This window comes from Acanthopagrus latus, chromosome 22 (genome assembly GCF_904848185.1).
Source record: "Acanthopagrus latus isolate v.2019 chromosome 22, fAcaLat1.1, whole genome shotgun sequence".
Classification (NCBI taxonomy): domain Eukaryota; kingdom Metazoa; phylum Chordata; class Actinopteri; order Spariformes; family Sparidae; genus Acanthopagrus; species Acanthopagrus latus.
Window position 1 is genome coordinate 20,306,828 of NC_051060.1, and position 24,222 is coordinate 20,331,049.

The 24,222-nt window shown below is 43.8% G+C and overlaps 2 protein-coding genes and 2 long non-coding RNA genes across 8 annotated transcripts; 2 read left to right on the plus strand and 2 right to left on the minus strand.

Moving 5' to 3' along the window:
* Positions 1-13,285: 13,285 nt before the first annotated feature.
* On the minus strand, positions 13,286-17,979 carry vrtn (vertebrae development associated). 2 transcript variants are annotated; one of them, XM_037086325.1, is made up of 3 exons: positions 17,812-17,979; positions 16,504-16,832; positions 13,286-16,265 (listed from the first exon to the last, which is right to left on the minus strand). In XM_037086325.1, exons 2-3 carry the CDS (start codon positions 16,813-16,815, stop codon positions 14,502-14,504), a joined length of 2,076 nt encoding a protein of 691 aa, XP_036942220.1. In that variant the 5' UTR covers positions 16,816-16,832; positions 17,812-17,979; the 3' UTR covers positions 13,286-14,501. The 2 variants fall into 2 exon arrangements, with proteins under 2 accessions (XP_036942220.1, XP_036942221.1); XM_037086326.1 differs by lacking the exon at positions 17,812-17,979 and adding an exon at positions 17,581-17,722.
* Positions 17,980-18,054: 75 nt separating this feature from the next.
* Positions 18,055-19,377, plus strand: LOC119012469. The gene is made up of 2 exons (XR_005072479.1): positions 18,055-18,185; positions 18,638-19,377. It is a non-coding gene; the product is annotated as an uncharacterized LOC119012469 (long non-coding RNA).
* Positions 19,378-20,851: 1,474 nt separating this feature from the next.
* Positions 20,852-24,072, minus strand: LOC119012467. Of its 4 annotated transcripts, XM_037086330.1 has the most exons (8): positions 23,405-24,071; positions 23,234-23,304; positions 22,883-23,152; positions 22,475-22,762; positions 22,336-22,389; positions 21,680-21,778; positions 21,363-21,409; positions 20,852-21,261 (listed from the first exon to the last, which is right to left on the minus strand). In XM_037086330.1, exons 2-8 carry the CDS (start codon positions 23,289-23,291, stop codon positions 21,151-21,153), a joined length of 927 nt encoding a protein of 308 aa, XP_036942225.1. In that variant the 5' UTR covers positions 23,292-23,304; positions 23,405-24,071; the 3' UTR covers positions 20,852-21,150. The 4 variants fall into 4 exon arrangements, with proteins under 4 accessions (XP_036942225.1, XP_036942223.1, XP_036942224.1 ...); XM_037086328.1 differs by having other exon boundaries at positions 22,883-23,304; positions 23,405-24,072; XM_037086329.1 differs by having other exon boundaries at positions 23,234-24,071.
* On the plus strand, positions 21,516-22,872 carry LOC119012470. Its single transcript, XR_005072480.1, has 3 exons — positions 21,516-21,602; positions 22,446-22,566; positions 22,662-22,872. It is a non-coding gene; the product is annotated as an uncharacterized LOC119012470 (long non-coding RNA).
* Positions 24,073-24,222: the final 150 nt, after the last annotated feature.

The window sequence follows — 24,222 nt, forward strand, 5'->3', positions numbered from 1 at the left end:
CTTCGTCCATAACAGAGCTTTCAACCTATTACCCACCTTGTCAATGCTAACTCATTCTACCGCTGTGAAAGTAGATTACATGTATGGACCCGCTTCAGGTGTTTATTATTTCTCTTCCTTAGAGTCGTCTTTATTGGAATGATTGAGCGATAACTTGATTTCTGACAGCTATGTAGTTGATGTCCTCATCTTGTATCTCCCCCCCCTCGTCCTCAACCTCCTAGAAGAGCAGCGGTGGGAAGAGTTGATTAAAAAGCTATAAAGCAACAGAAGGGAGAGACAGACAGAGAGACGGGGAACGATTATTTAAGACAGAGGATGACGGAGAGTGATGTATGATTGCGCTGGGATCATCTCTTTTTTTTGGCCAGACACCCTCTTGAGTATTGCTTTTGATAGCTGACTTCATTGAGTGCGAGTTTACCAGCAGAGACACTCTCGGCTGATAATGAGTAATGCAGTCAATATTCTCCTGACAGATAAGACTCGTTCGGATTGGACACACAGCGGCGCAGCGCTGCTACAGCTGCTCGCTTCAAATGAAGGACCCGGCCCAGGGGATCGGTTGGTCATCTGTTGCACGGCTCCCAGAGTTTGTTTCCAGAGCTAATAAATCAGGACAGATTGAAGTTCCAGCCTGCAGGGGAAATGCCATTTAATTTACAGTTAATGAAAACAAAGTGGCGCCCTCCTTTTCAATGTTCTCTCCTCGTCACCTGGAGCTACGCTGACTGTATTTATACGGAAAACGCGATTGATTTTTTTGTTTTTTTAAGCCCACAGAAGGGGCCGACATGATTGCTTTGTAAATGCAGTAGATCACGGCGCAATTGTGGTGCAAAGTCAACAAGTTCAGTGTAATACTGTTTGAATCATTGGTCCGTCTGACAAAGAGCAAAGCCTCAAATAAAACACTCTATGACAGAAAACTTGTCCACGCTATGATTTTCGATGTACTTCGATTGTACCTGGAAAAAAAAAAACACTCTACTTACTTTTGGCCCTGAATATCAGGCAGTCAAAAAGAAATGTATAAAAGCTGACAACAGCAGAGAGGTCAGCTGAAAAATTGAGGAATCCTTGGCTGTGAATTCTCTGGTTTCAAGTCTGTTTGAAACCAATTTCACTATCAAATTGACAAGTCCTTCTGCCCGTCTCACCCTCTGAGCCGTCTGCTATCATTCTGCTTCGAATCCACGAGCTACACGAGCCTACAATCTGTGCGGCAGTCGGGATGGAGAATTACAATTTCCATTGTTTACCGTTTATAACGAGCCCAAATTTCTCATCAGGGCTACCAGACCCCCACAAACAGGTGCAGCATTATCATAGAAACATGCTGACTGCATCCTGAACGATCTGCGTACAGGCCTTCTGTCTTCGGACCACACTGCTATCACAGCACTTACTGTCCAATGTGGCTATTTGTAGTCATTCTAAACCGTGGGTTCATTAAGGAACATCTGGTGCAGTAGTTTGGCTTTCTGGGTATAAAATTACCTGCATCTCCTGCATAGCCACCACACTGCAGGGCCCATTGCACCAGAGACTTCTGACAACCGAGCGGCTAACTTTAGTTTAGCCTTCTGCTAACTTCAGTGGGAATATCATAATGAAATGGTGCCGATCTTTGAGAATTTCTAAATGTTATCAGATCAGATACTGACAGTAAAACAAGTCCTGTCACAGGAACGCTCAGAACAATGTTGACATCATATTACTACCCATTATTTCACAACATTAGCTTTCTGGCCAGTATGCATCAAGTAACGTTACAATTACAGTTTGGCCTCAAAGCCTGAGTAACAAAGTATCATAACAACTGATGCACAAGGCTTTAAAAGAGGTAGCTAAGTAGGCTGAAGCAACAGAAATGAGTGTAGGTAGTATTCACTCAATAAAGTCGCTAACCTGGAGCTCTCTGAATGAGTGAAACCCCTCCATGAACGAGACCAGGCGTCCTGTTAGTGGCAGGATGATCTGGACATGGCACCCATTATTCAAGCACTCTGTACCACTGCCAGCTGTAATGACATGTTGCTAACGGGATAAGTTAGCTGTAGTTCACACTATAATTAAGCCAACATCAGCTTTACGAGTGGTTAAATGAGAACACTGTGAAATGGTTACTGAATATACGCTTGGCGGCAGTTTAAACCCACATTTCACAGAGTGAGAACTGCTGGTGTCCTCGTGTGGATCCATGCAGGACACATGGGAATTAAAAAAATAACAGGGTTCTTGAATTGAACAGTGCACTTGAGCGGCAGTGGGGAAATGCCACCACACTATGTTTTTCTTTTCCTGAAACTGGAACCTGAAAAAATGGAAATGGAAAAAGGGACAAAAATGCAGTTGTACCATTCAGCTTCTAATAGTTAGCCAGACATGCTAACCTTTGGATAAGCACAGACAAACACTAGTGTCGTCCTTACATGTTTGCTGTTGTATATTTGGTTTTGAAATATTATAAAAAAAACTTATCTTGCACCAGCCTCTTATTTAACTTTTATCAGTGTAACATGCACTTGTTGAACTGCTGTACAGTTGATTTACCTCAGTATGTGACTATCTCTGCATTGCTGTGTGTGTGTTTTATCCTTATATTCTGCTCATACTATTAAATTCTTGTTTACATTCTCTTTTAATATACGTTCGCATTTGTGTTCTGTCTGTATTGTATAAGCTATTAGATGTCTACATTTCCTTGGGGATCAATAAAGGATCCATCTATGTGGAGAAGCACAAAAATCAATGAAGTCCTCGTCCTTTGGCGCCGTGTGGCAGAAGGACGGCGTGAAACAAGAGCCAAAATATGTGGAAAATGAGAATCCCAACAGTTTTTAGTTGAGTGACCACAAGTTCCTCCGCACTTTAATCTCAATGCTCGGTGTGCAGAACCAGAAGTTAATAACTCTGCGCTGATGCTGACGCAGCAAAAAAGCCCAGGGCAGCCCCCAACGTCTTTATCAGCTACACACACCAATCGTCTCTTTCTCTTATTCCCCCTCTTTGCACCCATTATAAACCGCCATGGATTCACATCACCTTGATCTCTGCGTAAGACGTGGAACTTCATGTACCCAGCAGGCGCCCGAAACCAACAGGAATCCTGCTTCTTTATGCTGTCAGGCCCACATCCTTCCAGCACCTACACACTCATGCCCAAACCAGCCTCGGAGTGAGCTCTCCATCCCAGAGCACATTTTTAATACATCACAAGCATCAGAGGCTCTCCTGTCGGTCAAATTATATCCACATCTACCTGTGTTGGATACCAAAGAAAAAAAAAGTTTGACTCTTTTTTTTTTGTCCTCCTTAGTGATTTTAAGAAACAATATGTTCCAATTCTCCAGATACAATCAAAGAGTTCTGCTTTCAGAGCGGGCAGACGAACAAATGCACTCAGACGGAGGGATTTTGGGACTCCTCTGCCTTTTGCGTGAAATATTACAGACCTGATTGGAAGTGACACGGCTATAATTCAGCATGGTGAGAGGGACCAGCCTCTTGCGCCAGCACACATTCACACACACACACACACAGACCATATGGGCGCTTTGCAAGGTACGAGTCATTTTCTCACATTTTCATCAGTATATCTTTACGCTAATTAGAGCTGTGAAATCATATCATTTATAATTTTACAGCCTGCTGGCGTGGTGACAGTGCATGAAAATGAGCGGTGACATACTGCTAATGTTTCAGACAAACAAGCACAGAGGTGGTGTTTTTCTAAAGACGCTCAGACGAGATTCGGCACCGAATTAGGAACACTTTTGTTTGATTTGAAAAGTCTAGAATTACAGGGGATCAGCTCTGTCTTTATGTACATACTTTTCACCTGCGATTGTTGGTCTTGCATTTGACAATTTATATTTGTCGTGGCCTCGATTTTGGAAAAATGCACCTTTTAATTAGTAACAATTTTTAGATTGAATGGGGACATCTTAATTAAAAAGGACTAAATTACACACGCAGGTGAGACATGTACTATCTTTTTTTTCTCTGCCGAAGGGGAAAATGTGCTGACCTGATGAGATCAATGCGAGAAATGCACTTTGCAAGAGGCACACTCGGTTTAATTTCACCCTCAAAAAACGCTTAATGCTCTTCTAATCTCCTCAGATCTGTTAGTCAATAAACGGAGCTGTTCGTGCTTGGTTATGGATCATGTTGTAACTAATTTTAAACAATCATTTTTCTTGTGAGTATACATAATATATAAACCTGCTCGCATGCGAACCCCCTTCGGCCTCACGCGCCTCACTTTACGAATATAGCTCTCACAAGGCCACTTATGTAAAATGCTAAGCTTCTAGGTGAAAATGTGTTTCCCCCAAGCACACATTTAAGATCTCCTTACATCGGTAAATTTCTTTAATTATTCTCCAGAAGCAGCGTGACTGAAGCTTGACATGTTGTGCAGCTAGAAACAGCTGCAATTATTCAAGCTAATATGCTCAGCAAAGGGTTTAAATTGGCACGAGGGATGTATTCCGTTTCACCTGAAACATTGCTGCAGAATTCCAGCGTGGTCATTGTTAAGTGAGACGTATTATTATGCTTTTTCATGGTTTTTTCCTCTCCTTCTGTGGTTAATCGGAGTTCTTGTGCATGTACAAGATACTACAAGTTAAAACGGTTAAAGTGGAATCTCCTCTCTCCTGCAGAAAACACTGCTCCCATCAGAAGTCCCGCCTTTAATTCCATGACATCGTGACATTATCCTATGTCACACATTTGCGTAAGCCTTTTGAATAGATTTAGCACATCTGCTCTGTTGTTGTTAGTTGTGCTGGGTCAGGCATGTGTGAGCTAACCAATCAGAGCAGACTGGGTATTCATGAATGGGCGGGCCTTAAAGAGACAGGAGCTAAAACAGAGCGTTTCAAACAGAGCTGCAGAGCTGGACAACATGAGAAAAATTGATGTGTTTTTGGAGCATTAAAGCATGTAAACATATTCTAGTAGTAATCTAAAATAATTATTCTGAATTTCAACATAATATGTCTCCTTTAAACATCTTAATTTGACTGTTTGCTGGCTGAGCACATGTTGCTGTTGACCACCTGAAAACATGTGTCCTTGTTACAGGAGTTACAAGCTGGGTCACTTGAAGGCAGACCCCTTTAATGTGGGTCGTGTTGTCACTATGAAGAGAAGGGGGTTTGGCGAGGACACTTAGATTCTCACCTGATACGTCTTCTAAGACATGACATAAAGAGAAAGGACTCAAGATTCAACATTAAAAGTGAGTGAGGGCAGTCGTATTAACAAGTAGGAAGCTGTGCAGACGCCGGCAGTCAAAACTCTGCTGTCACAAATGCAAAGAGCTCTCATTTAAAGTGCGTTTGCTGGGAGTTGCCAACGCAGACAGCCAGTCATTACCCCGAGTCCAATTTCCAGCCTATACTTCATAGTTTTTTCGCCAGCCTCTTCTTTTTCTCGCGCTGAAACAAAATCTAGCAATTAGCCCTTATCTTCTCATTCTGCAGACAATAGCTGGAGCTGAAATGAGTTCATGGTTCATGGTCACGGTGCTTTTTAATCACAACCCCGGACATTAGCCATTAGGGGGAAAGCAACAGCTGTGCTTACACCCACCCGGCACACAATGGAGCCCACACGGTCATTATGGGAGGTTCATTTGGCGAGGTTGAAGTTACTAATAAGGCTGTCTTATTAACATGGGGAATCAAAAGAGGGCATTAGCGGCGAATATGGGGGATAGTTCTTCCATCATTTTGACACGCAGGGTTATCCAGCCCTCCACCCGGGAGGACGCAGTAACACTGAGCCCTGTAGGAAGCTGAGGGCAAGTGCATGTCACACGATGTGTGTACACCGCCTGGTTCACTGAACTTAACAATGAAACCATGACTATGATGGAGTTCATGTGAAGAGAAAAAGCCTCCCTCATAGCTGAAATTCAGTTAGGGGAATTAAGCTAAGCTAGCAGGCTGCCGTCCACGGGAGAGTACTGGTCTGCTTATCCAACTCTCAGTACAAGAGCAGAAATACACATATTTAAAAATATGAGTATTTTATTTAAGATGGAACATACTGTACAGAGGTGCAGTTAATGATGAAACACATGTTGTAGAAATGAAGGTTTATCAACCAATTGGAGTTTTTTCCCCTTTTTTGTAGGTTTTTCCAACAAAATATTGATAGAAAAAATACATAATTGTCTCCCTCTTGCCTTAACTGCTACACCAGCTCCTGTGGGTATGCCCTGAGATCGGTTGGGTGGAAGCGCGGATGGATGATTCCTATTATCTTAAGATCCGAGCTTCGTTGAGCTTCGCAGCCCGGCTGTTCGGCTTCTCCGACTTACAAGTTGGACTCTTGCGTCGAAAGATCAAGTCTCTGGCTCTGGCTCGCGTGGAAAGCAGAACTGAACAGGTGGCGTGACTGTACGAGACCGCAAAAACAAACATACACAAAGGATTACGTGACCGCAAACATGGATTAACCATCAGGGCTTTTTATTTACCTGACCTTTAGCCCTGATTATCATCTGTCGACATGTGGTCTTGGTGCACTGGCAGCAGCTGGGATCAGGGCTGCAATAACTGCTCGTGTTAATACACTGACAGTCCCTCATGTCTCTCCGACACGTACGCACACACACACACACACACACACACACACACACACACACAAACAAACAAACATGCTCACTTTCATCATCACAAAAGCATCACAGGATTATTGATTCAGTGCAAACAAAGAGCGAAACAATTGGCGCAGGAAAAATAAAAAAGTCAAGGCTTGTCACTCATTGATTTACTTGTCAGTGCAGGTCTCTGATCAGCAGCTGTAGTGTGTGTGTGTGTGTGTGTGTGTGTGTGTGTGCGTGTGTTTGTTTGTTTACTTGCTAAAGATAAAATAGGAGGCGCTGGACACAACAAACCTACAGTAAATCACTTCTAAATGAATGTGAGAGGAGACTGATCAGAGCAGTGCGAGGCAGCAGTAAGTAAATAATACTTTCTTATTGAATTAACTAATGCCCTCCTCCGCGGGTCTGCATGAGGAAAAAAATCCTCCTCGCCGTAACTTCAAGGTCTGAGCATGCTCACAGGCACAACACTGTGCATAATTAAGCATACAAATTGCACATTACTCATGGAAAATTCATAAAAGGCGCCTTGTCTCCTCGACTGACATGAACAATTCAGGAGCCCATTTCGCAGGGCAGACGCACACCTTGAGAGGAATGATTCTGCACCAAACCTCATTTCTAAGGCAAACAAAGAGTCACATTGTCCCTCTGCGACTGCCCCGCTCTTTTGTTTTTCCCCCGGAAAAACCCAAGATGCACTGCTTTCTGCTGCCTAATGTGACGTGAGGCTGAATCACATTAGGCTGTGCCAAATGGTAATGATGAAAATATGGATATTAGAGTGTTTCCTGAGCATTGGGAGTCTCGACTGATCAAAATGCAACAGGTTAAAGGGTCACTTCAGCCCTCAAAATATACAAAAATACATATCCTCCCTCCTACCTGTGCTCTTTTTTTATCTGTCTCGATTGTTTCGGTGTGAGGCGCTGAGTTTTGGAGATATCGACTGCAGATATGTCAACCTTCTCTCGCATATATACGATAGATTTAGACTGAGCTCAACCATCAAAAAGCACATTTGAAAAACTCAACAGTAATGTCTCTTTCCCAAAATCATGAACCAGGAACTATTTTCTACATCCACCAACCGCATCACAGCACAGAGGTGTGTGTCTTCTCGTGGATGAGAAGCTAGCTAACTAGGCTAGCTAATGTTACATTATTTAGAGGGTTCAAATCACTTAGAGGTGCAGTGTGTAAAATCGGCTGCTTGTTGGATTTATACCAATGAATACTGGTACAATGTATCACTGGAGGAACTGCTGACTGCTGCTAACTGTAGCTGCTGTTAGCCAGTTAGCTGTGTTAGCTGTCCAGCTAGCAATTCCAGACTGGGGCTGGCACAGGAGCTGCGGGTCAGGATAGGCTGGGGGCTAGCTGGCTAGCATGCTAACTTCGGCAACACAATAAACAGACATCATAGTATCAAAACTAATTAAAAAATGTTATTTCTTCATACTCTGTTGAATACTCATGCCATCATGAGCACGGACCTCTCGTCCGCGGGTGGATGTGTGCTTCCTCCTGCGTAGTGGCATGGGTAGTGGGTGTAGGTCAGTAAAAAAAAAAAAATACAAGTTCTCACACGAAACTGCTCACGATGAGGTCTGTGGATTATCATGAGTAACAGGGTCATGATTTCTAGAAAGAGACATCGCTACAGAGTTTTTTATGAATGTATATTTTTGGCACTTGATTACCACACTACAGTACAAGTAAGAGTACAAAAAATATGTATTTTGGTTTTGGAGTGAGCTGTCCCTTTAGAGAAAAATGAAAGTGTGCCTTGATTATTATTTTATTTTTTATTTTTTACTTTCGCATTAAATAATAAGACTGTGTTTAACCTTGGCTGCTCTCAGAAGTAAAAGTTAATAATTACAGCAGCATAGAAAGTGATATTTTACTCTCCACTCTTACTTATTAAACACGCTGTTTAGTCTCATTTCCCTCAGATCATAAAGAACTATTGATTCTGAACAGCGTCTCGTGGCACAAGAGCACAAAACATTGTTGGTTTGTGGGTTGGGGAACAAAATTGATGGAGGTTTATGAGGCAGGTGAATAGTCCTCCTGGTGATTTGGTGCACTGGTGCACATCACGTGAGCGCAAGTCTGAGTCATCATAAACTTTGGAGCTAACATCTTACCTGAGGCTGAAACCCTGACATCTGATGCAAATATGTGAAAATATTTGTCTTTTTATGTAATTTGCACTTAATAACCATTCAGATAATTAATGCATGAATACGGGCAGAAGTGATCTGTTACAAAATAATCCATAAGACCTTGATTCGCTTTTATTTTTGTATGTCATTTGTCTGCAAGCTTTAAAGGAGCAATTTGTAGTTTCTGGAAAGAAGTTTTTATCAGAAGAGAACTGATTTTGTTATACATTTAGAAAAACAACTAAATAAACAAAAAAATGACTGGATAAACTGAATAAACAACACAACTTCATGCCGTTTTACTTTGCTTACATCTGGCGGTCCGCTTAGCCCAGACATCTTTACAGTATTTAGGTCAGCATCACTGGGTTTAACGTTCAGACTTCGGTTACATGACGAAGGACAAACAGGTGTTATGAATTACGTTTCAGTCATTTCATGAAAGTTTCTTGTGAAAACTGAATTGTAAATCAAGCTCCTGCAGCCCACTGAAAGAGGGAGTTTTGGGCAGCGTTTCAGCCACGAGACGATGAGCCCAGATAGACAACACCTCACTGTAACAGAGCAGACTGTCATGATCGCTTCAAGTTGGAACAGAAGCACTAAGACAACAGTCACGTTTCTGGCTTCAAACAGCGTTCTGGGGACCTTGTTTACATCCGAGAGCAGCTTGTTTATTCCGTTATGGAAACGATAAATACTTCTGAGTTTGTATTATCACCTCATTAACACTGTAAATATTAAAATTCTGAGTTTGAATTTCTTCTCCAAAACTACATGCTGCCCCTTTAATTTGTTCCCAAGATGCTGTCTGGTTTATGCATTACTGGCTGCAGTGTTATATTATGTATATCATTGGAGTTCACCGGAGATATCCGCACTGCACATCCATGCAGAAACAGTGATTTCATCTCCAAACCACTGTGTGTGTGTGTGTGTGTGTGTGTGTGTGTGTGTGTGTGTGTGTGTGTGTGTGTGTGTGTGTGAGCCCCTGAACCAAAACCATGCAGGCTGCGTTCTGAAGCAAACCACTGCCACCTAGTGGACAAACTGTTCCCCTGACAGGATTGAGGCTTGTATGTGTGTGTAAGAAAGATACTTAGGGGATATATCTTGTGTGAGATGTGGCGAGATTCACGAGGGACGAGTACATATCTGGTAAAGGACGTGTTTCACTGCTGTATGAGGATTTGCGATCATTATCAGTGCACGTATCGATCTCAAAATGTCGCCTGATTTCAATCTTTTAAGACAGAAGTTTGCCATTCCAATGTACCCAGACGAAGGTCAAACTCAGCTCTTGTGGGCTCCTACTTCTGCTCCTATCTGAGGGTAATTGGCAGCAAACCTCAAGCCTAAAGAGTCCCACCGGTCTGTTTTGTTTACTGAGAAAATTTGGCATCCTTGAGACGCCTCTCTGCTTTATCGCCCCGTCTTTCTGAGGCAACTGCAGTATGCTAATCCTTGAAGGCTTTCGCTCCCACCTGCCAACCCTCATTATTTTCATGCTATTTTTGAGATAAACAATGTAGAGTAGCTCTGTGCCGGTGAGATTTCCTCCTATCATGCGGTAATGAAGACGGAGATGGCGAACCGACCCACAGGTAAAGAAACAGACAGAAGCTTCATCGAATATTTGCTAATGCCAAGGTCAGGTGCCTCGGTGGATCTTCGACATCTCTTTCACAAGTCTTTAAAATATAAATAAACTCTTTAAAAGTTTAAAACGCTGTCGATGCCTGTCAGATCTTCATGTTCGGTCTATTCAGTGGAATGACAGACACATTATCTGCTGTGAACATATGGCCGTCGTATCAAATTTTCATCCATATGTTGGCATTCAACTTCATCGGAGTGTTCAAAGGATTGATTCGCGTTTTTGTTTTTTTTTCAAACAACAGTCACAGATGTTACATGAAACATGTTGTTGGTAGCTGCAGCCGTGCCTCTGGTTCACGATGGCTGTGTTGTGACCAATTTCTGACATGACCAAGCGTCTGTTGCCGGCATGAAAAAGAAAAATATATTAACGATTACAGACTGCTGCCACCTGGTGGTACCGGAGAGTTATTTCTTCTCACAGAGGCTGCAGACCGGTCGACCTCGCCGGCCTTCAGCTGTAGTCTTTGTGGTGCGTTCAAGGGCAGCGTTTTTGGCCGGAGCAGTCTGACTTCGTAGCTGCGAGATCTTTGGTTTTTGTTTGTGTGGGCCCCAAGACACTGTCACTTTAACTGTGTAGAAAAACACGTTCCTCTCATTCAGTTTCATTGAGCCAGTCTGATTTAGCATGAGTCCCAATGTCCCAATGTAACGTGGCATAATCCAGCAAGTCGCTGCATTGGCCATTCACATACACGCCTACCTCCACTGTTGGTATTAAAGGATACGATATTTACCTGTAATTGACGCCTTAAAAATGTTCTTAAGTTGTATAATCCTGTCTCTGGGTCAGAGATCAGTTTTGGCAACTGATCAGCGTTTAATACTTTAATTGGACTTCCTGGATTATAGACTATTTCATGAGAGACCGAACCACCAACACTCATCAAGTCTACTCCAAAATTCAGCTGGAGCTAATATCAGGCGCCAGCAGATCAACACAAATCAAGTTCACAAGTTTCACAAAAAGAGACAAAATTCACTCAATACAAATGCAGAAACTTTCGAAGGTACTGATTTATCTTTCTCTAACTCAGACTGAAGGTATTGCATTTTTGTTCAGAGTAATCTGGGTAAGAGGAGGGATGTTTTAAGACTAATCTGCAAAATGGGAGTCTCTACTTTAAGAAGAAAGATGAGAACACTCCCATTTGACTATTTAATTATTGCCACAAAGGCCGCCATTCCTCCGCATGTATTCTGGCAGTTTCACAATCAATACACTCAGGTGAGGTAATTATTATAGGTAACCACAATCAGCACAGTAGACACGTCCCGACTGGGGGAACAGAATACCTGATGTCACCAGAAAAATCCCTGCAAGACAACACGGTTTGTATGAAAAGCACAAAGAAAGAAGCACATTCAAACTCCTCATCCATCCCAGCAGAACTGAGCAGAACCAGGGAGTTTATCAATGAGCCTCCTTTCATTTAGTTTTCCCAGGAGCACTCATTCCTGGACCTTTTTTTTTTCAAATCCTGGCACCTACGTTACCCGCAAACAACCCCGCTGAGTGACACCGGTGGAGGAGATTTAACAGATTATGCGCAGGTTATCTTTCTGTATTCCATCAAGTTGAGAGAAACTGTTTTTCACTTTCTAACCACATATATAAAAACAACACCCTTGACATCAGGCTCTTAACTTGGACTGAAGCTTAACATGCTGAAGGGGAGTTCAGTTCGGTGCAGGCTAACCTTGACTGCATGATGTAAAAAATAGCAAATAAAAAAATAATATTGCTCCACAACTCTGATGAAAATCACCTCACCTTGAAAATGAAACTGGTCTTGGTTGATCCTCAGATTTGATAAGATAATTTCTAAACTGTTCACACTCTGAGGTTTTCTGTTAAATACACATATAGATGCAGGTATTTCTTTTGTCCCTCAACATAAACAATGGCAGTGAATACAGAGTAAATAAAATAGTGAAGATGAAAAGGCTGTACGATCATGCAGCAGCTGGTATTATTAGAACAAACATGGTTTCTGTGTTGATTTTTAAGACAATACAGTCTGTATCACAGATCCCCCTCTTCCCTCTCTCTACACCTCCAGCCCTCCCCCCAAACTCTTGGATGTTCCTGGCCTTATCTCAAACACCTCTATCCTCATGCATACAATTAACCCCTTCCCCCCTGTATGTACTTAATTCCACCCTCTTGACCATTACCTTCATTACCATAAGCACAATAGCTAAACAGAGAAAAGGCAGTGAGCAAAAACCACAACACAGAAAAACAGTCTCAAAGCTCGTTGCTATTCTTCAGCCACTGGCTCGGGTTGACCTGTCTGTTTGCACTTCAGGATGTTTTTGTTAATTTTGTCTTTTGCTTCGTCATTTGGACCGGCGCACTGTACTGTCATCGTAAATTAACATGGCATGGCCCAGTTGTCTTCGGGGTCGTGACACCCTGCAGACCTCTGCCACGAGTGCGTGATGTGTTCATCTGTCCAATTTATCCAGTCAGAGAATCAAATCGAGATGCAGCTGATGGGGCAGAAGATTAGAAGTGCTTAGCGAGGGGTTATTGGTATCACCTCAGCCAGAACAATGGCTCACTCACTTGGAAGGACGACCAATTGATTTAGGAAAATTACAAAGAGGTTTTACAGTGGCCTGACTTATTGCGACGCCTGCTTTTTCGACACTGTGGAGCATAAAACACGCGGTGGCTTTAACAATTTGTCAGGCACGGTTTGTGTTAATGATCTGACACGCCGAAGCACCATTTCCTAAGGTTGTGCCCAACACCCGGCAACAAAATGCTGCGTTAAATTGCCCATGATATGAGAATTTTTTAAGCAGGAATGAAGCAGGGTGATGCTGGTTGATGGTTTATTGATATACAGCCTGACAGCACAGATTCCTTTACCGACTGAATGACTGGAAGGTATCAGTTAAACATTATAGTCTCACAGAGTACTGATTTCAGATGTGAAATGAAAAAGAAAAATAAATACACCAAGTACAAATGCCAACTGAGATCTATAATTCAGGAGGTGTAACAGAGGCTGAAAAACAAACTGCCAAGGTAGCTTATAAAGGCTGATACTCCCCAACATAATAATGAAATAGGTAGTTCTGAAATGAAGGATCGTACAAAAAAATAAAATATCTTCATTTATATTCCGTTTTTTTTCAAGTAAAGAAACCAAGTAGACATTTTTCAAAAATAGACCAAACTTAACCAAAAGGGTGCATGATGGTTAAGACAATACATTCAACAGTGTGATGGGAACTATTTTAGTGCAAATAAAGTGACAAAACTCACAGTTTATATCATGTTCACAGAAAAAGAGGCAATCTTAAAAAGTTGGTCTTTAAAATGGCACAAAAAAAGCACATAAAACCTGGGTGCACAAAGTGATTCCCTGAGGTGTTTACATTCAATAATCCAAAAAAAGGGAGGGGGGGGACTATGAGAAAAGACTGGAAACCTGTTTACACAGAATATATCTGAACAAGAGCGAGTAAACCATCTCTGAAAACAAATACTGGCAGCTCTTTACAGTCAAATAATCAAAAATCAACAAACCACCAAGACTTTCCTGGAGCAGTATCACATGCATCAACAAAAAAAAAAAAAACTCATACATTTAGGCATTAACAATCTTACTACAAAGAAAAGTGAAAAAATAAAAAAAAAAAGGACCACAAGTACAATGCTGAGCGAGGATTAAAAAGGAGAATGGAGGAGAAACGGCTTCAAACAAACTGCAACTAAACAGCAGCTTTGAACTGCCTGTTGCCTGGAGGGCAACATGCAGAGTTTAAGCGGACCAAGTTTCTTTTCACACACGTGCAAATGTCCACGAGGGAGGAATGAGCTGAGGTGGGGGGAGAGACAGAGACAGAGGGAGGACACAATGCATTTGGATGCAAAGCCGGCATACTCAGTCTTCAAGAACGTGTCGTCTACAAGGTGAATGTAGCCGGTTGTTTTCAGCAAAAAAGGCAGTGGGTTGAATGCCAAGAAGTTCTTCAACAGAGATTTCTTTTGTATCCTGAAAGCCCATTTTTAAAACTCTGCATGCTTACCCATGAACCAGCGACACCCCGTGATATAAAGCTCGCTTCCACATGTAGTACGTCGAGCGCGGGGTGAAGGGGAAGTAGGACCGGAATTCTTTGAACGTTGGGAAGGATTTCTCCTCGAAGCGTCGCTGCAGGAACAGCTTGGCTTTGGCCTTGAAGTTGGCAAGGGCGACAACATCCATCGCAAACATCTGCTCATCTATGGGTGTCATTCCGTGAAGGGTGTGCTCTGTATGTGGGGCATCAAAGGGGGGCATGGAGGAACTTTGTAAGTATTTAGGACTCTCAACAAATGGAAGCCCATGCTGACTATCCACCCTTCTCTCCATAACGTTGTTTTCCGTCACAGTGTTCTCAAGACGCTGAGGAAGGTGGATCTCTGAGTCTTGTGTGACCGTCTTCTTCTTGCCCTTCTGCCCGCTACGCCACAGCCAGTAGAAACAGGGGGACATGGATGGGAACTTGAGCTTGAACTTTGTGAGGGACCATTTGGACTTCTGGACATGCAGTTTTGCAGCATCTCGGAGCTGCTTTTTACTCATGTACGCTAGCCTGAAACTTCTGTGCTTCCTCCTGCAGACCCGCATTCTGGTAAAGACCGGCTGGTTGCCGTTCGGCAGGACTGGCGACAGACTTTTTGGACTTTGGCTCTTGTCTGCATCGGAGCTGTCCTCGCTGCTGCCGACACTGCCCTTGTAACCTCTGTTGAACAGCATGGCTTCTCTCCTCCAGTTGTAGTAGGTGGATCTGGAGATCCCTGGGAAACTTCTTTTAAAGACCCTGAAGGGGAGCGAGGCATTCATGGCGATGCAATTTTGCAGGCAGCGCTTAGCTTCCTGCATATTAGCCACACTCTGGGCACGCTCCAGATCCAGCTTGCCTACGCTGAGGCCAAACATACTGGCCACGCTGTCATGGTGGTCTGGCTCGTCCTGCTTTGCTTCCGGTGAAGACCAGGCCTCCTGCTCTGTGCTCTCTCCCGGACTGATCTCTCCGGTGGATGATGAGGTGGAGAAGTTCCCTCCGGTTTTCAGGAGGTCGTGCTTCCAGTTGTAGTAAGACGACCTTGAGATCTCTGGGAAAAACTCTTTGAACTGGTGCAGAGGGATGAGCTTACCCTCCAAGTAGCAGGCCTGCAGGAAGTACTTTGCTTCGTACCTGGCAGCAGACTTTTTGCAGTGCTCCTGCGTCTGCCTCTTCCAGCGGTAGAAGGTCCGTTTGGTGATGTTGTACTTGTCCTTCAAATTCGGGTACGACAGCTGTGAATCCGGGTTCAAGAGCTCCTCGCCGTCAGTCGGAGATTCTCTCTGCTCGCTATTAGGGCTTCCAAACGTGAGGTCACTTGTCTGGACTAGTGCCACAAAATAATTTGGCCTGAACAACGACTCAGACTGCAGCTGGCCAGACCACATGACATGAAGGGTCAGCGGGTCAGAGTCATTAGGCCAGGTCCTTGGGCGGATGACGCGGTTGAAATAGGGTCGGATCTTGAGGTTGAACATGGGGTAGATGGAGTAGATGTTAAACTGCAGCACAGATGACAAGGCGTACACGTGCCACATGTTGGCGTAGGAGCCGGGAAAGCAGGACGCTTTGACATCCGCATCAAAGATGGCCTCCAAGACCGTCACAGGCAGGTTGAGCATGTCCTCAGACTCTTCGGCACAGAGACTGAAGCGAACGGCCTGAAGCATCATTTTTGAATCTATCATCCCAGACAGGTAATATCTCTTCCACAGCACCATTTCCACCACTGTCCGTACCTGCAGGGGACCAAACAATGCGGTTAATATTACAATCATAAAGCACTGTTTTAAAGGGTTATTCCATCAATTTTAACACATTTAAGCATCAGTGCAGAAGAAGTAGCATAGAGCCTTTTGTTGTGCCTGCACATAATCTGATATAGTCCCTCCAGTGGCTAAACTGCAATATGAGTAACGTAGTGCTATAATATACGTTTAGATAATAGAAAGCAAGATATAAACAATGGCCGCTCACCTGTAGCTCCAAGCTAAGATCAGTGCTGCCCACCAACAGCATGCTCACTGCATCAAACAACAGGTTGCCCTCTCCTTTGCAGTTCAGAGGCAGGAGGCTCATGGGTGCGTCGGCCGGGTACAGACCGCGGGCCTCATCGTCCACGCCCGCCCAGTCAGGGAAGTCCTGACAGGGGGTCCCGGGCAGCTGGAAGGGAGCGAGGACCTGCTCCACCTCCAGGGCCGCTCTGGTCAGAGCGTCTAGGCCCGAGCTCTCCGTGGCCTCCTGGAGCTCCCCCAGTACAGACAGCACGACCTCCTTCCTCTGAATCATACCTGGTCTGATGAGAGCTGGAGGGAGGGAGGAGATGGAGGAGGGGGGAGAGACGGTGAATGATTGTGATGGTGATGAGTAAAAACAGATGGTTCTGGGAATCTCTCGAGTTAGATGTTTACATCAGGCCTTTTACTGTAGACTGGATTATGTAGATTACTGTGGTTTGTCCACTAGAGGAAAAAAAAAAACAACAGCTGCAGCTTTGAAGGTGCGTTATAAAGTTTTGGGGAAACTTTAAATCAGAGGAGATATTGACTTATATTTTTTTAATGCATAAACAAAAAAGGACAACACAGATTCATGCTGGTTTACTTTGTTTATATTTGGCGGACCCTGCCACCTTTCTAGCTTTAAACCAATCCAGTTATGCAAAAGGTAAATGATCCTCTGTTTCATTAAAGTTTGAGTTTCTTCTCCGAAAACTACACAGTGACCCTTTAATTAAATGCTGCCGGTGCCTTTAGAACGAAACAAACAGGTTTCACTAATTTATTGCACTGGATTCATTCCTGCATGCTGAATAATTTAAGTGATATATGAGGTACTTAAGTGCAAGTTTAACTGTTCAGCAACACCACAGCTGTTTCCTCCGCTTAAAGGTTTATCTTATCTTTTACGTTAGGCCTGAAAACAAATTACATCCAAGCAAATGTCAGTAAAAATCGATGATAGTGTGTTTTATGGGCTTTTTTTCTGGGAAAAAAAAAGGAGCCAGTAGTGTGAATTGTTAAAATAAAACTAATTCAACTTCTAAGTCATTACCTGAAACTGTGTGGCCTACTTTTTGTGCTGCGCCCTGATTGTGCGTCTGGGGCTCTCCGTGCGTAATTTCAAACGCCTCACTGAACTTCCGACGTTTGAATCACTTGAGGGTTATTGTTTTTGTAAGTTGGTATCACTTGAACACGCAACACGCAAAACGACTGCTCGTTTGGTCGCAACGCAGAGAAAACAGCAACACTGGGAAAAAAAACAAAACAATCGTGCTCCTACCTGAGCGTCCACAGACTGAAAGAAAGTGGCTTGTTTGCAGCGGGCGGCTTCTCAGCTGATAAGTGTTGATCTGTCTGTCTCTCTCTCTCTGGGAGTTTTAGTCCATTGTGCGCGTCCAGCCCCGGTGTGTGTCCTGTCCTCCTCCGGTGAGCAGCGCAGGGAGATGTTCGGGAGTGATAAGCAGCACCTCCCTCCAGGAAATTGTCAATCGTCGATTCGCCTTTTTTTTTTTGTCTCTGTCGTCAAGAAACACCTCCTCCCTCCTCCTCCCTCCTCCTCCAGTAGACTCCAGCCAGGGTCAATTTCAATGTGAAGTGTTAACAAAAGCCAACGTGTCATCAGGGGCCCACAGAGGCAGCCTGTAGGTTTAACAGGTATCGGTGATTTAAGCTTTTATCAACGCTTCAACGTTGTTGTTTTTTTCTGCTTTTCATCTGTCAAAGCCCTCTCCAGATGTCCACAGGTCACTTCCAAGGTTATTTGTCAAGTGCTTCCCAGAGCAATCTTGTTTTTTCATGTCTTTGCTCTCATTTGGTTGCACAAAATGATATTGTGCCTAGATTTTAATTGTATCGCTGGTTAAACTCGATGAAATCCCTCTTTAACGGTTAGAATATAGTGTGAGAAGCATCTGAAACAATGAACTTGCACTGCAGTTTTGTATTTTCTTTCCTCAGTCGGCCACTTTCCCCTTCAGGTTTTTTGTGGATTAGATGTGCAGACAGGGTGTGGACTTTATGAGAGGAGAGAAGGAGCTCCTGAGCTCCATGTCTGCTCGTTCCTCCACTGTATCACTTTTAACACCTCCTTCTCCTGCCTTTTGCAGGATTTCAGTCATCAAGGCCTTTTGTTCCACACACGCACAACAATCCCGGCCACTGTCCCCCAACCCCCACGCCGCCTCGCCTCCATTACTGTATACCCCGAGCACACTCACACACCAGGGGGAGAGCAGCATTTGGCCCCCGCTGATCCGTCCACTCCGAGCACCGCCTGGCAGACGAGCTGGTGCCTGAGTTCACCGAGGTTCAAGGCTTCGACCTGCAGCTTATCAGTGTGATTAGTGTGTGTGTGTGTGTGTGTGTGTGTGTGTGTGGGGAGGGGGGTTAACAGAAGAATGGGCACAATTCCACCACACCGCTGGTTTGTATTTCTGACGTTGCAAGCTGAGATAATGTAGACACCCACTTGTTAAGAGGTATGGTAACGCGTGTGTGAGCACAGAGCTCTCCCTCCTAATGAAGAGCTCCCCTCACTTGCCGCCTCTCAGCCCGAAAAAACTCTCAGAAGTCACTTGAAAGTCTGCTGAAACGCGAGCGGCAAGGTCAGCCTTTGACTCGGTGTAAAACCTCGAATGATGAAACGGGTTATCGGGAAACGGCCAAGAGGAAAGTGTCTGAGGAGCGGAGCGTGAGAGAGGTCACACCATCAGGACGCGTTTCATTTTAAAGGAGCGATATGTAGTTTAAGGAAAGACATTTTAATCAGGAGAGAAAGATCTTCGCTGAGCGTGAGGAGCTGTCTTTGTTTGACTGACTGAATAAACAAACTGACCTTAAAGAACGACACATTTTCATACTGTTTTACTTTGTTTACATGTGGCGGACCCTGCCACCCCCCTAGCTTCAGACAGTGTTCTGAGGACTTTATTTCCCTCTGAGAACATCTTTGTTTCCTCCTGTTTATTCAGTTATGGAAAAGATAAATATGTACAAGTTTGTATTATGACCTCATTTATATTGTAAATACTAAAATTCTGAGTTTGAATTTCTTCTCCAAAACTACATAGTGCCCCTTTAAAAGCCCATTTTTAATTCAGTTTTTTTTTTTTTTCACCCCCATGTCGATGGACAGTCCGGTGAAGCTTTGTAGCCAACAACAAAACATTTTTGGGGAGTTTCACAGCAAAACAGTGTTGCAGCATTCTGTTAAACACTCTCAGATTTGTTTTAAAATGTAAGAAAAAAGTTTTTTGAATGTTGAAAACGGCTTCATACAGCTCATCCCAGGTAGTCCAAGTCTCCAAGCTCATGCAACCACTTTTCACCCACCATTTCAGCTTAGTGGCTACAGAGATTTAGACTTAAAAAAGGGTTTAAATAAAATCTCTGCAAATCAATTTGGGATCTCAGGGTTTGTGTAGACTTACCAGATGAGCTATGGAGCCACATTATGTTTATGTTTAGTCCCCAACTACTTCAATTGTTTAGTAGAATGCTGCGACACTGTTTTTCTGTGAAGCTCCAGAAATGCATTGTGGGTGAGCAGATAATGACTACATTTTTATTTGGGGGTGAAATTATCCTTTAAGGAGGCCTGAGATCCAGTAGCAGTCTTTTGATTAATTCATTATTAAACCAGAGACGATTCGATCCAACTTCATTACACTGATTTTAAAGAAGCTTCACTGCTTCAATACGTAATAGTGTCCAAATATACTGAATATGCCACATGAGAATCTTACTCATGGCTGCTTCTGTCTTACATTCCCTCCTTGCTTTCATCTTCTTCTCACTGTAAGGCTGTAAACAAATTGGAGGAAAAATCTGTCTGCTTTCCTCCTTTGCATGTTTTTGAAAATATAAAATCAAGAAATGAGCATATCGTCGATCCATTTGATGTGATACGCATCAGGCGACTGCAACCTCTGCCAGTACAGCTGCTCAACTTTATTCATCTCCCCCTTTCTTGTGTCTGCACACCATCTCTTCAACCCCCTCAGACTCTTGGCTGTAGCCAATCACACACCTTAGGTGTGTAGATTAGCTGTGCTGCGCTGCACTGTGAACACAGTAGTGGGCTGGCTGCAACATTTAAAATGCAAATAGAGCAACGCTGGGACCGGCTCCGGCAGTCTCTCACCTGCTGTGACTGAGTGTGTCTGCCTGTATGTGTGTGTGTGTGTGTGTGTGTCTGCAGGTGTGACTGTGTGTGTACTGACAGAGCTGGAGAGTGACGCCGGCTCCAAACAGAATTTAACTCAGCATGTTTATGCAAGCAAATTTTCAGGTTTGTGTCCAAGATATCACAAACTTAATGATCAAGTTTGTCATGTTTTGATTTATTGTAGACCTGAGTACAGTTTTGAAAAGAAGAGAAACAACGTCATTGACAATGGATGCTGATTTCAGTTCACAGGCTACGTAGAGAGTCAAGAAATACGTACAGGTCAACAATAAGTAATGTGTGCTGAGGTAGACATCATGTAACAATCGTCCAAAAGTCAAAATGCAAAGTGGCTGAAAGGGGCAAAAGACCTGAGGTCCAAACTATGCAGAGAGTTATAATTCAGGGGATTTGATTTGGAGCAAATCAGCGACTCAGAATGTGTACAGCAGACTAGTACCGGATGCAGGCGTATTCAGTGGTCTCACTCTCGTGGGTCCACACACAGTCAGAGGCGACGGGGAGGATAACGTCAGCGTAGATCACATCGTCTGCACTCGTCACCTAAAGGGAAAACAAAAACACACACTCGACGTTAACTTTCAAAGTGGCCAAAGGCAAGAAAATATCTCCCTGTGTGTGTTTTTGAATAAGAATCGACTCACGTTGTTGGTGCTGGTCGTGTTACTAGACTCATCAGGCAGCTGGTTTCCTAGAATAAAAAATACATTTATACGTTACAACAAATTGTGTTGGAACAGTGGAGACTCAACTAGTAGGATATTAGCACATCTCCCCTATGATTGCCTCAAAGACCACACAGAGCACACGGTGGTGCAATGTGACCAGCGGTCATGTGGACACATGTTTGGAGGTGCGTGTTTAGTTTCGTGTGTGGTCAACAGGTATGTGACAATTTTCCATTGTTTAGCGATTTCCACAGACCATTTTCTTTAGGTTCAGGATGTTTAGGAGGACTCACTTGTTCTCCTTTTGTTCACAACAAACGCTGCAACCAGCGCAGCCAAAACCACACATGCCACCACCCCCACAGCAGCGCCGCTCAGGTCCTGGCTGTCATCTGAAAACCCAAACGGACGTCATCGGTTAACATAATAACGACCAGACATCGAACCATATCTGACCTTTAAGGATGAGAGTTAAGATGAGAAGACTGATAACACTCTGCGCTACGCTACAGCCACCAGCCAGTTAGCTGAGCTTAGCTAACTGTGAACAAGGGGAAACAGCCAGCTTGGTTTGGCAAAAAGGAAGCAAAATCACCTAAAGCTCACATGATAACATGTAATTTTAATTTGTTTAAATTTCTATGAAAATGAAAGAGAAGAAACGGCAGATAGTTTATGGTTAGTTGTGAAGTTGTAGGTTGTGTGCAGGAGTATTTCTTGGCTGGAAGCAGTGACTTCCTGCTGAGCTAAGCTAAGCTAACCGTGTCTTGTCTCCAGCCGCATGTTAGATATGAGAGAGTGGTGGCCATCCTCATCAAAATGTCAAACTATTATTTTGATATTTAGATTGAATTGAAACCAGTGCCCCTCAGTGTTTGCATGTTTTTAAACCAGGGCCGCCCAAATCGAGGCCTGTTTGCTGTCATGGTAGCAACACTGGTTTACATACCTTGATCTTCAGGTGCCAGATCTATGATTAATCCTCTTCCTCTTCCTTTAAGAGCTACAAAGAAATTAACATTTGTTATTATTCATTCTTCTGCTCTCCCCACCTTGAAGTCAGTGGGTCAGGATCGAGTGGTACAGACCGGGGACTCTGACCCGCAGCTCTTCTGAAGTCTGGACTTGATCGCCCGCAGTCGCCTGGCACCTGAACCTCCTGTCTTGAGGACTTTGAAAGGTGACAGTCAGAGTGATATCACAAGAATCCTGCTTTTCAACCTGATGTTGCGAGTCCTCTTGTATCTCAGCGCCGGTTTCATCCACCCACACCAGGCTGACCGGTTGCAGCTGTGTGTCGCAGTGTCCCAGGAGAAAACACCGCAGTGACACCGTTTTGCCAGGCATGAGGTTCACCTCAGGGGCGGCTGAGGGGGCTGAAACCAAGAAATAATGTATGTTTTTTGTGTGTTTTTTTTCTGTCTTGGCCTTATCAGGCGAAATGGATTATATAACCACCCACACAGCAATGCAGCTTTAATCTTCACAGCACTCACCCATGTAGGGAGAGAAGTCGTCAGGCCTTCGTTGGCAGCGATGGCGTCCGACGTCCTCCTCTGTGAGATCCTGGATTTGCATGGAGCATTCAGGGCCCTCGTCTTCTGATTCAGCTCTCTGGATCTCTCCAATAATGACGATGGCGATGTACGTGCTTGTTTCTCCAGCGCTGAGGTGCCATATGTGGAAGCAGACTAAACCTTTCTCACATGGAAACGTGATTCTGTAGCTCTGTCCAACAAATATCAGACCACCATCCCCGTCTGCGCCTGAGAAAAAGAAAGATAAGATTAGGAAAAAAAAAAACAAACTAAGATCACAGGACGAGATTGTGTTGACGCTTGACTTGCCTGTTCTGATAAAAGAAAGCAGCAGCAGCCTCATGAGGTTGTCAATGAGTCCGGCCATCCTGCGTCTCAATCTGTGCATTATGAGAAGTACACTCGAGGGTCAGTGCTGTTACGCTCAGCGTTGGGCAACTAAAATGACACTTCCTGCATCTGTCAACATCCTCAACCAACCTGATGTGGAAAACCTTAAGAGATGCTGGCCTGGAGCTGAGGTTTCCCTCCTTACTTCTGTTGTCACTGAAAATGACGAAGAAGAAGGAGAAGCCCTAATTTCTGTCTGTCTGTCTTTCTCTCTTCCTTTCTTTCTCACCTCCTTTATTCCTCTTAATGTGGATGAACTGGATGACCCTTTTAAGACATCGCTGCATTTACTGCCTCCCGTCACCAGATGGCGCTTTACTCCAGTGATTAAAAATCACAGTCACTCTTCTGGTTGATCATGTGACAATATGAATCTTTATGAGCTCATTATTGGAGTTTTTTCCATTTTTCATTTACAGTTGTGAGCAGAGGGTTGTGTAACTGTGTCTCGATGCGCGCATGCCCTTTTTTTTATTTGAAGATGTGTCCAACAATCTCTGAATGCACACTGAGATTTGTGAACATTTCAAAAATCGCTTAGTTAACACGAGGTATGATGATAACAAACGTTTTGTACATTTGTAAAAAGATGCTTGTGAAGGGGGTCATGGGAAATGGTTGTGCTACATGCGATGTACAAATCTACAAATCTCGTTTCATCTAATATGATGGAGGCACTGCAGAGTCAAAAGATAGTACAAAATAAAAAGCTTACAGCTAGAGCTCGTCCCTGCCAGTTTCTTCACCTCTTCCTTTCCTTTCTTCCTGTCAGGTGTCCTTTCTTCCCACCTAGTTTACAGTCTGTTCAGGGCTTTTTGTGGTGCAAGGTAGCAGAATAAATGTGGTATGGCTTCACTGATTTGGTTGACGCGTTGTCAACACAGCAAAAGTGGAAGGGGAAAAACCTG

Bases quoted from the DNA above. Each gene is read 5' to 3' on its own strand.
- LOC119012467 (XM_037086327.1), bottom strand. From the start codon at position 23,312: ATGCACAGATTGAGACGCAGGATGGCCGGACTCATTGACAACCTCATG. The intron at 22,763-22,882 runs GTGAGTGCTGTG...TCTTGGTTTCAG, and splicing joins CGACTTCTCTCCCTACATGG to CCCCCTCAGCCGCCCCTGAG. The intron at 21,262-21,362 runs GTGAGTCGATTC...TTTTCCCTTTAG, and splicing joins ACACGACCAGCACCAACAAC to GTGACGAGTGCAGACGATGT.
- vrtn (XM_037086325.1), bottom strand. From the start codon at position 16,815: ATGATTCAGAGGAAGGAGGTCGTGCTGTCTGTACTGGGGGAGCTCCAG. The intron at 16,266-16,503 runs GTGAGCGGCCAT...GGTCCCCTGCAG, and splicing joins ATCTTAGCTTGGAGCTACAG to GTACGGACAGTGGTGGAAAT.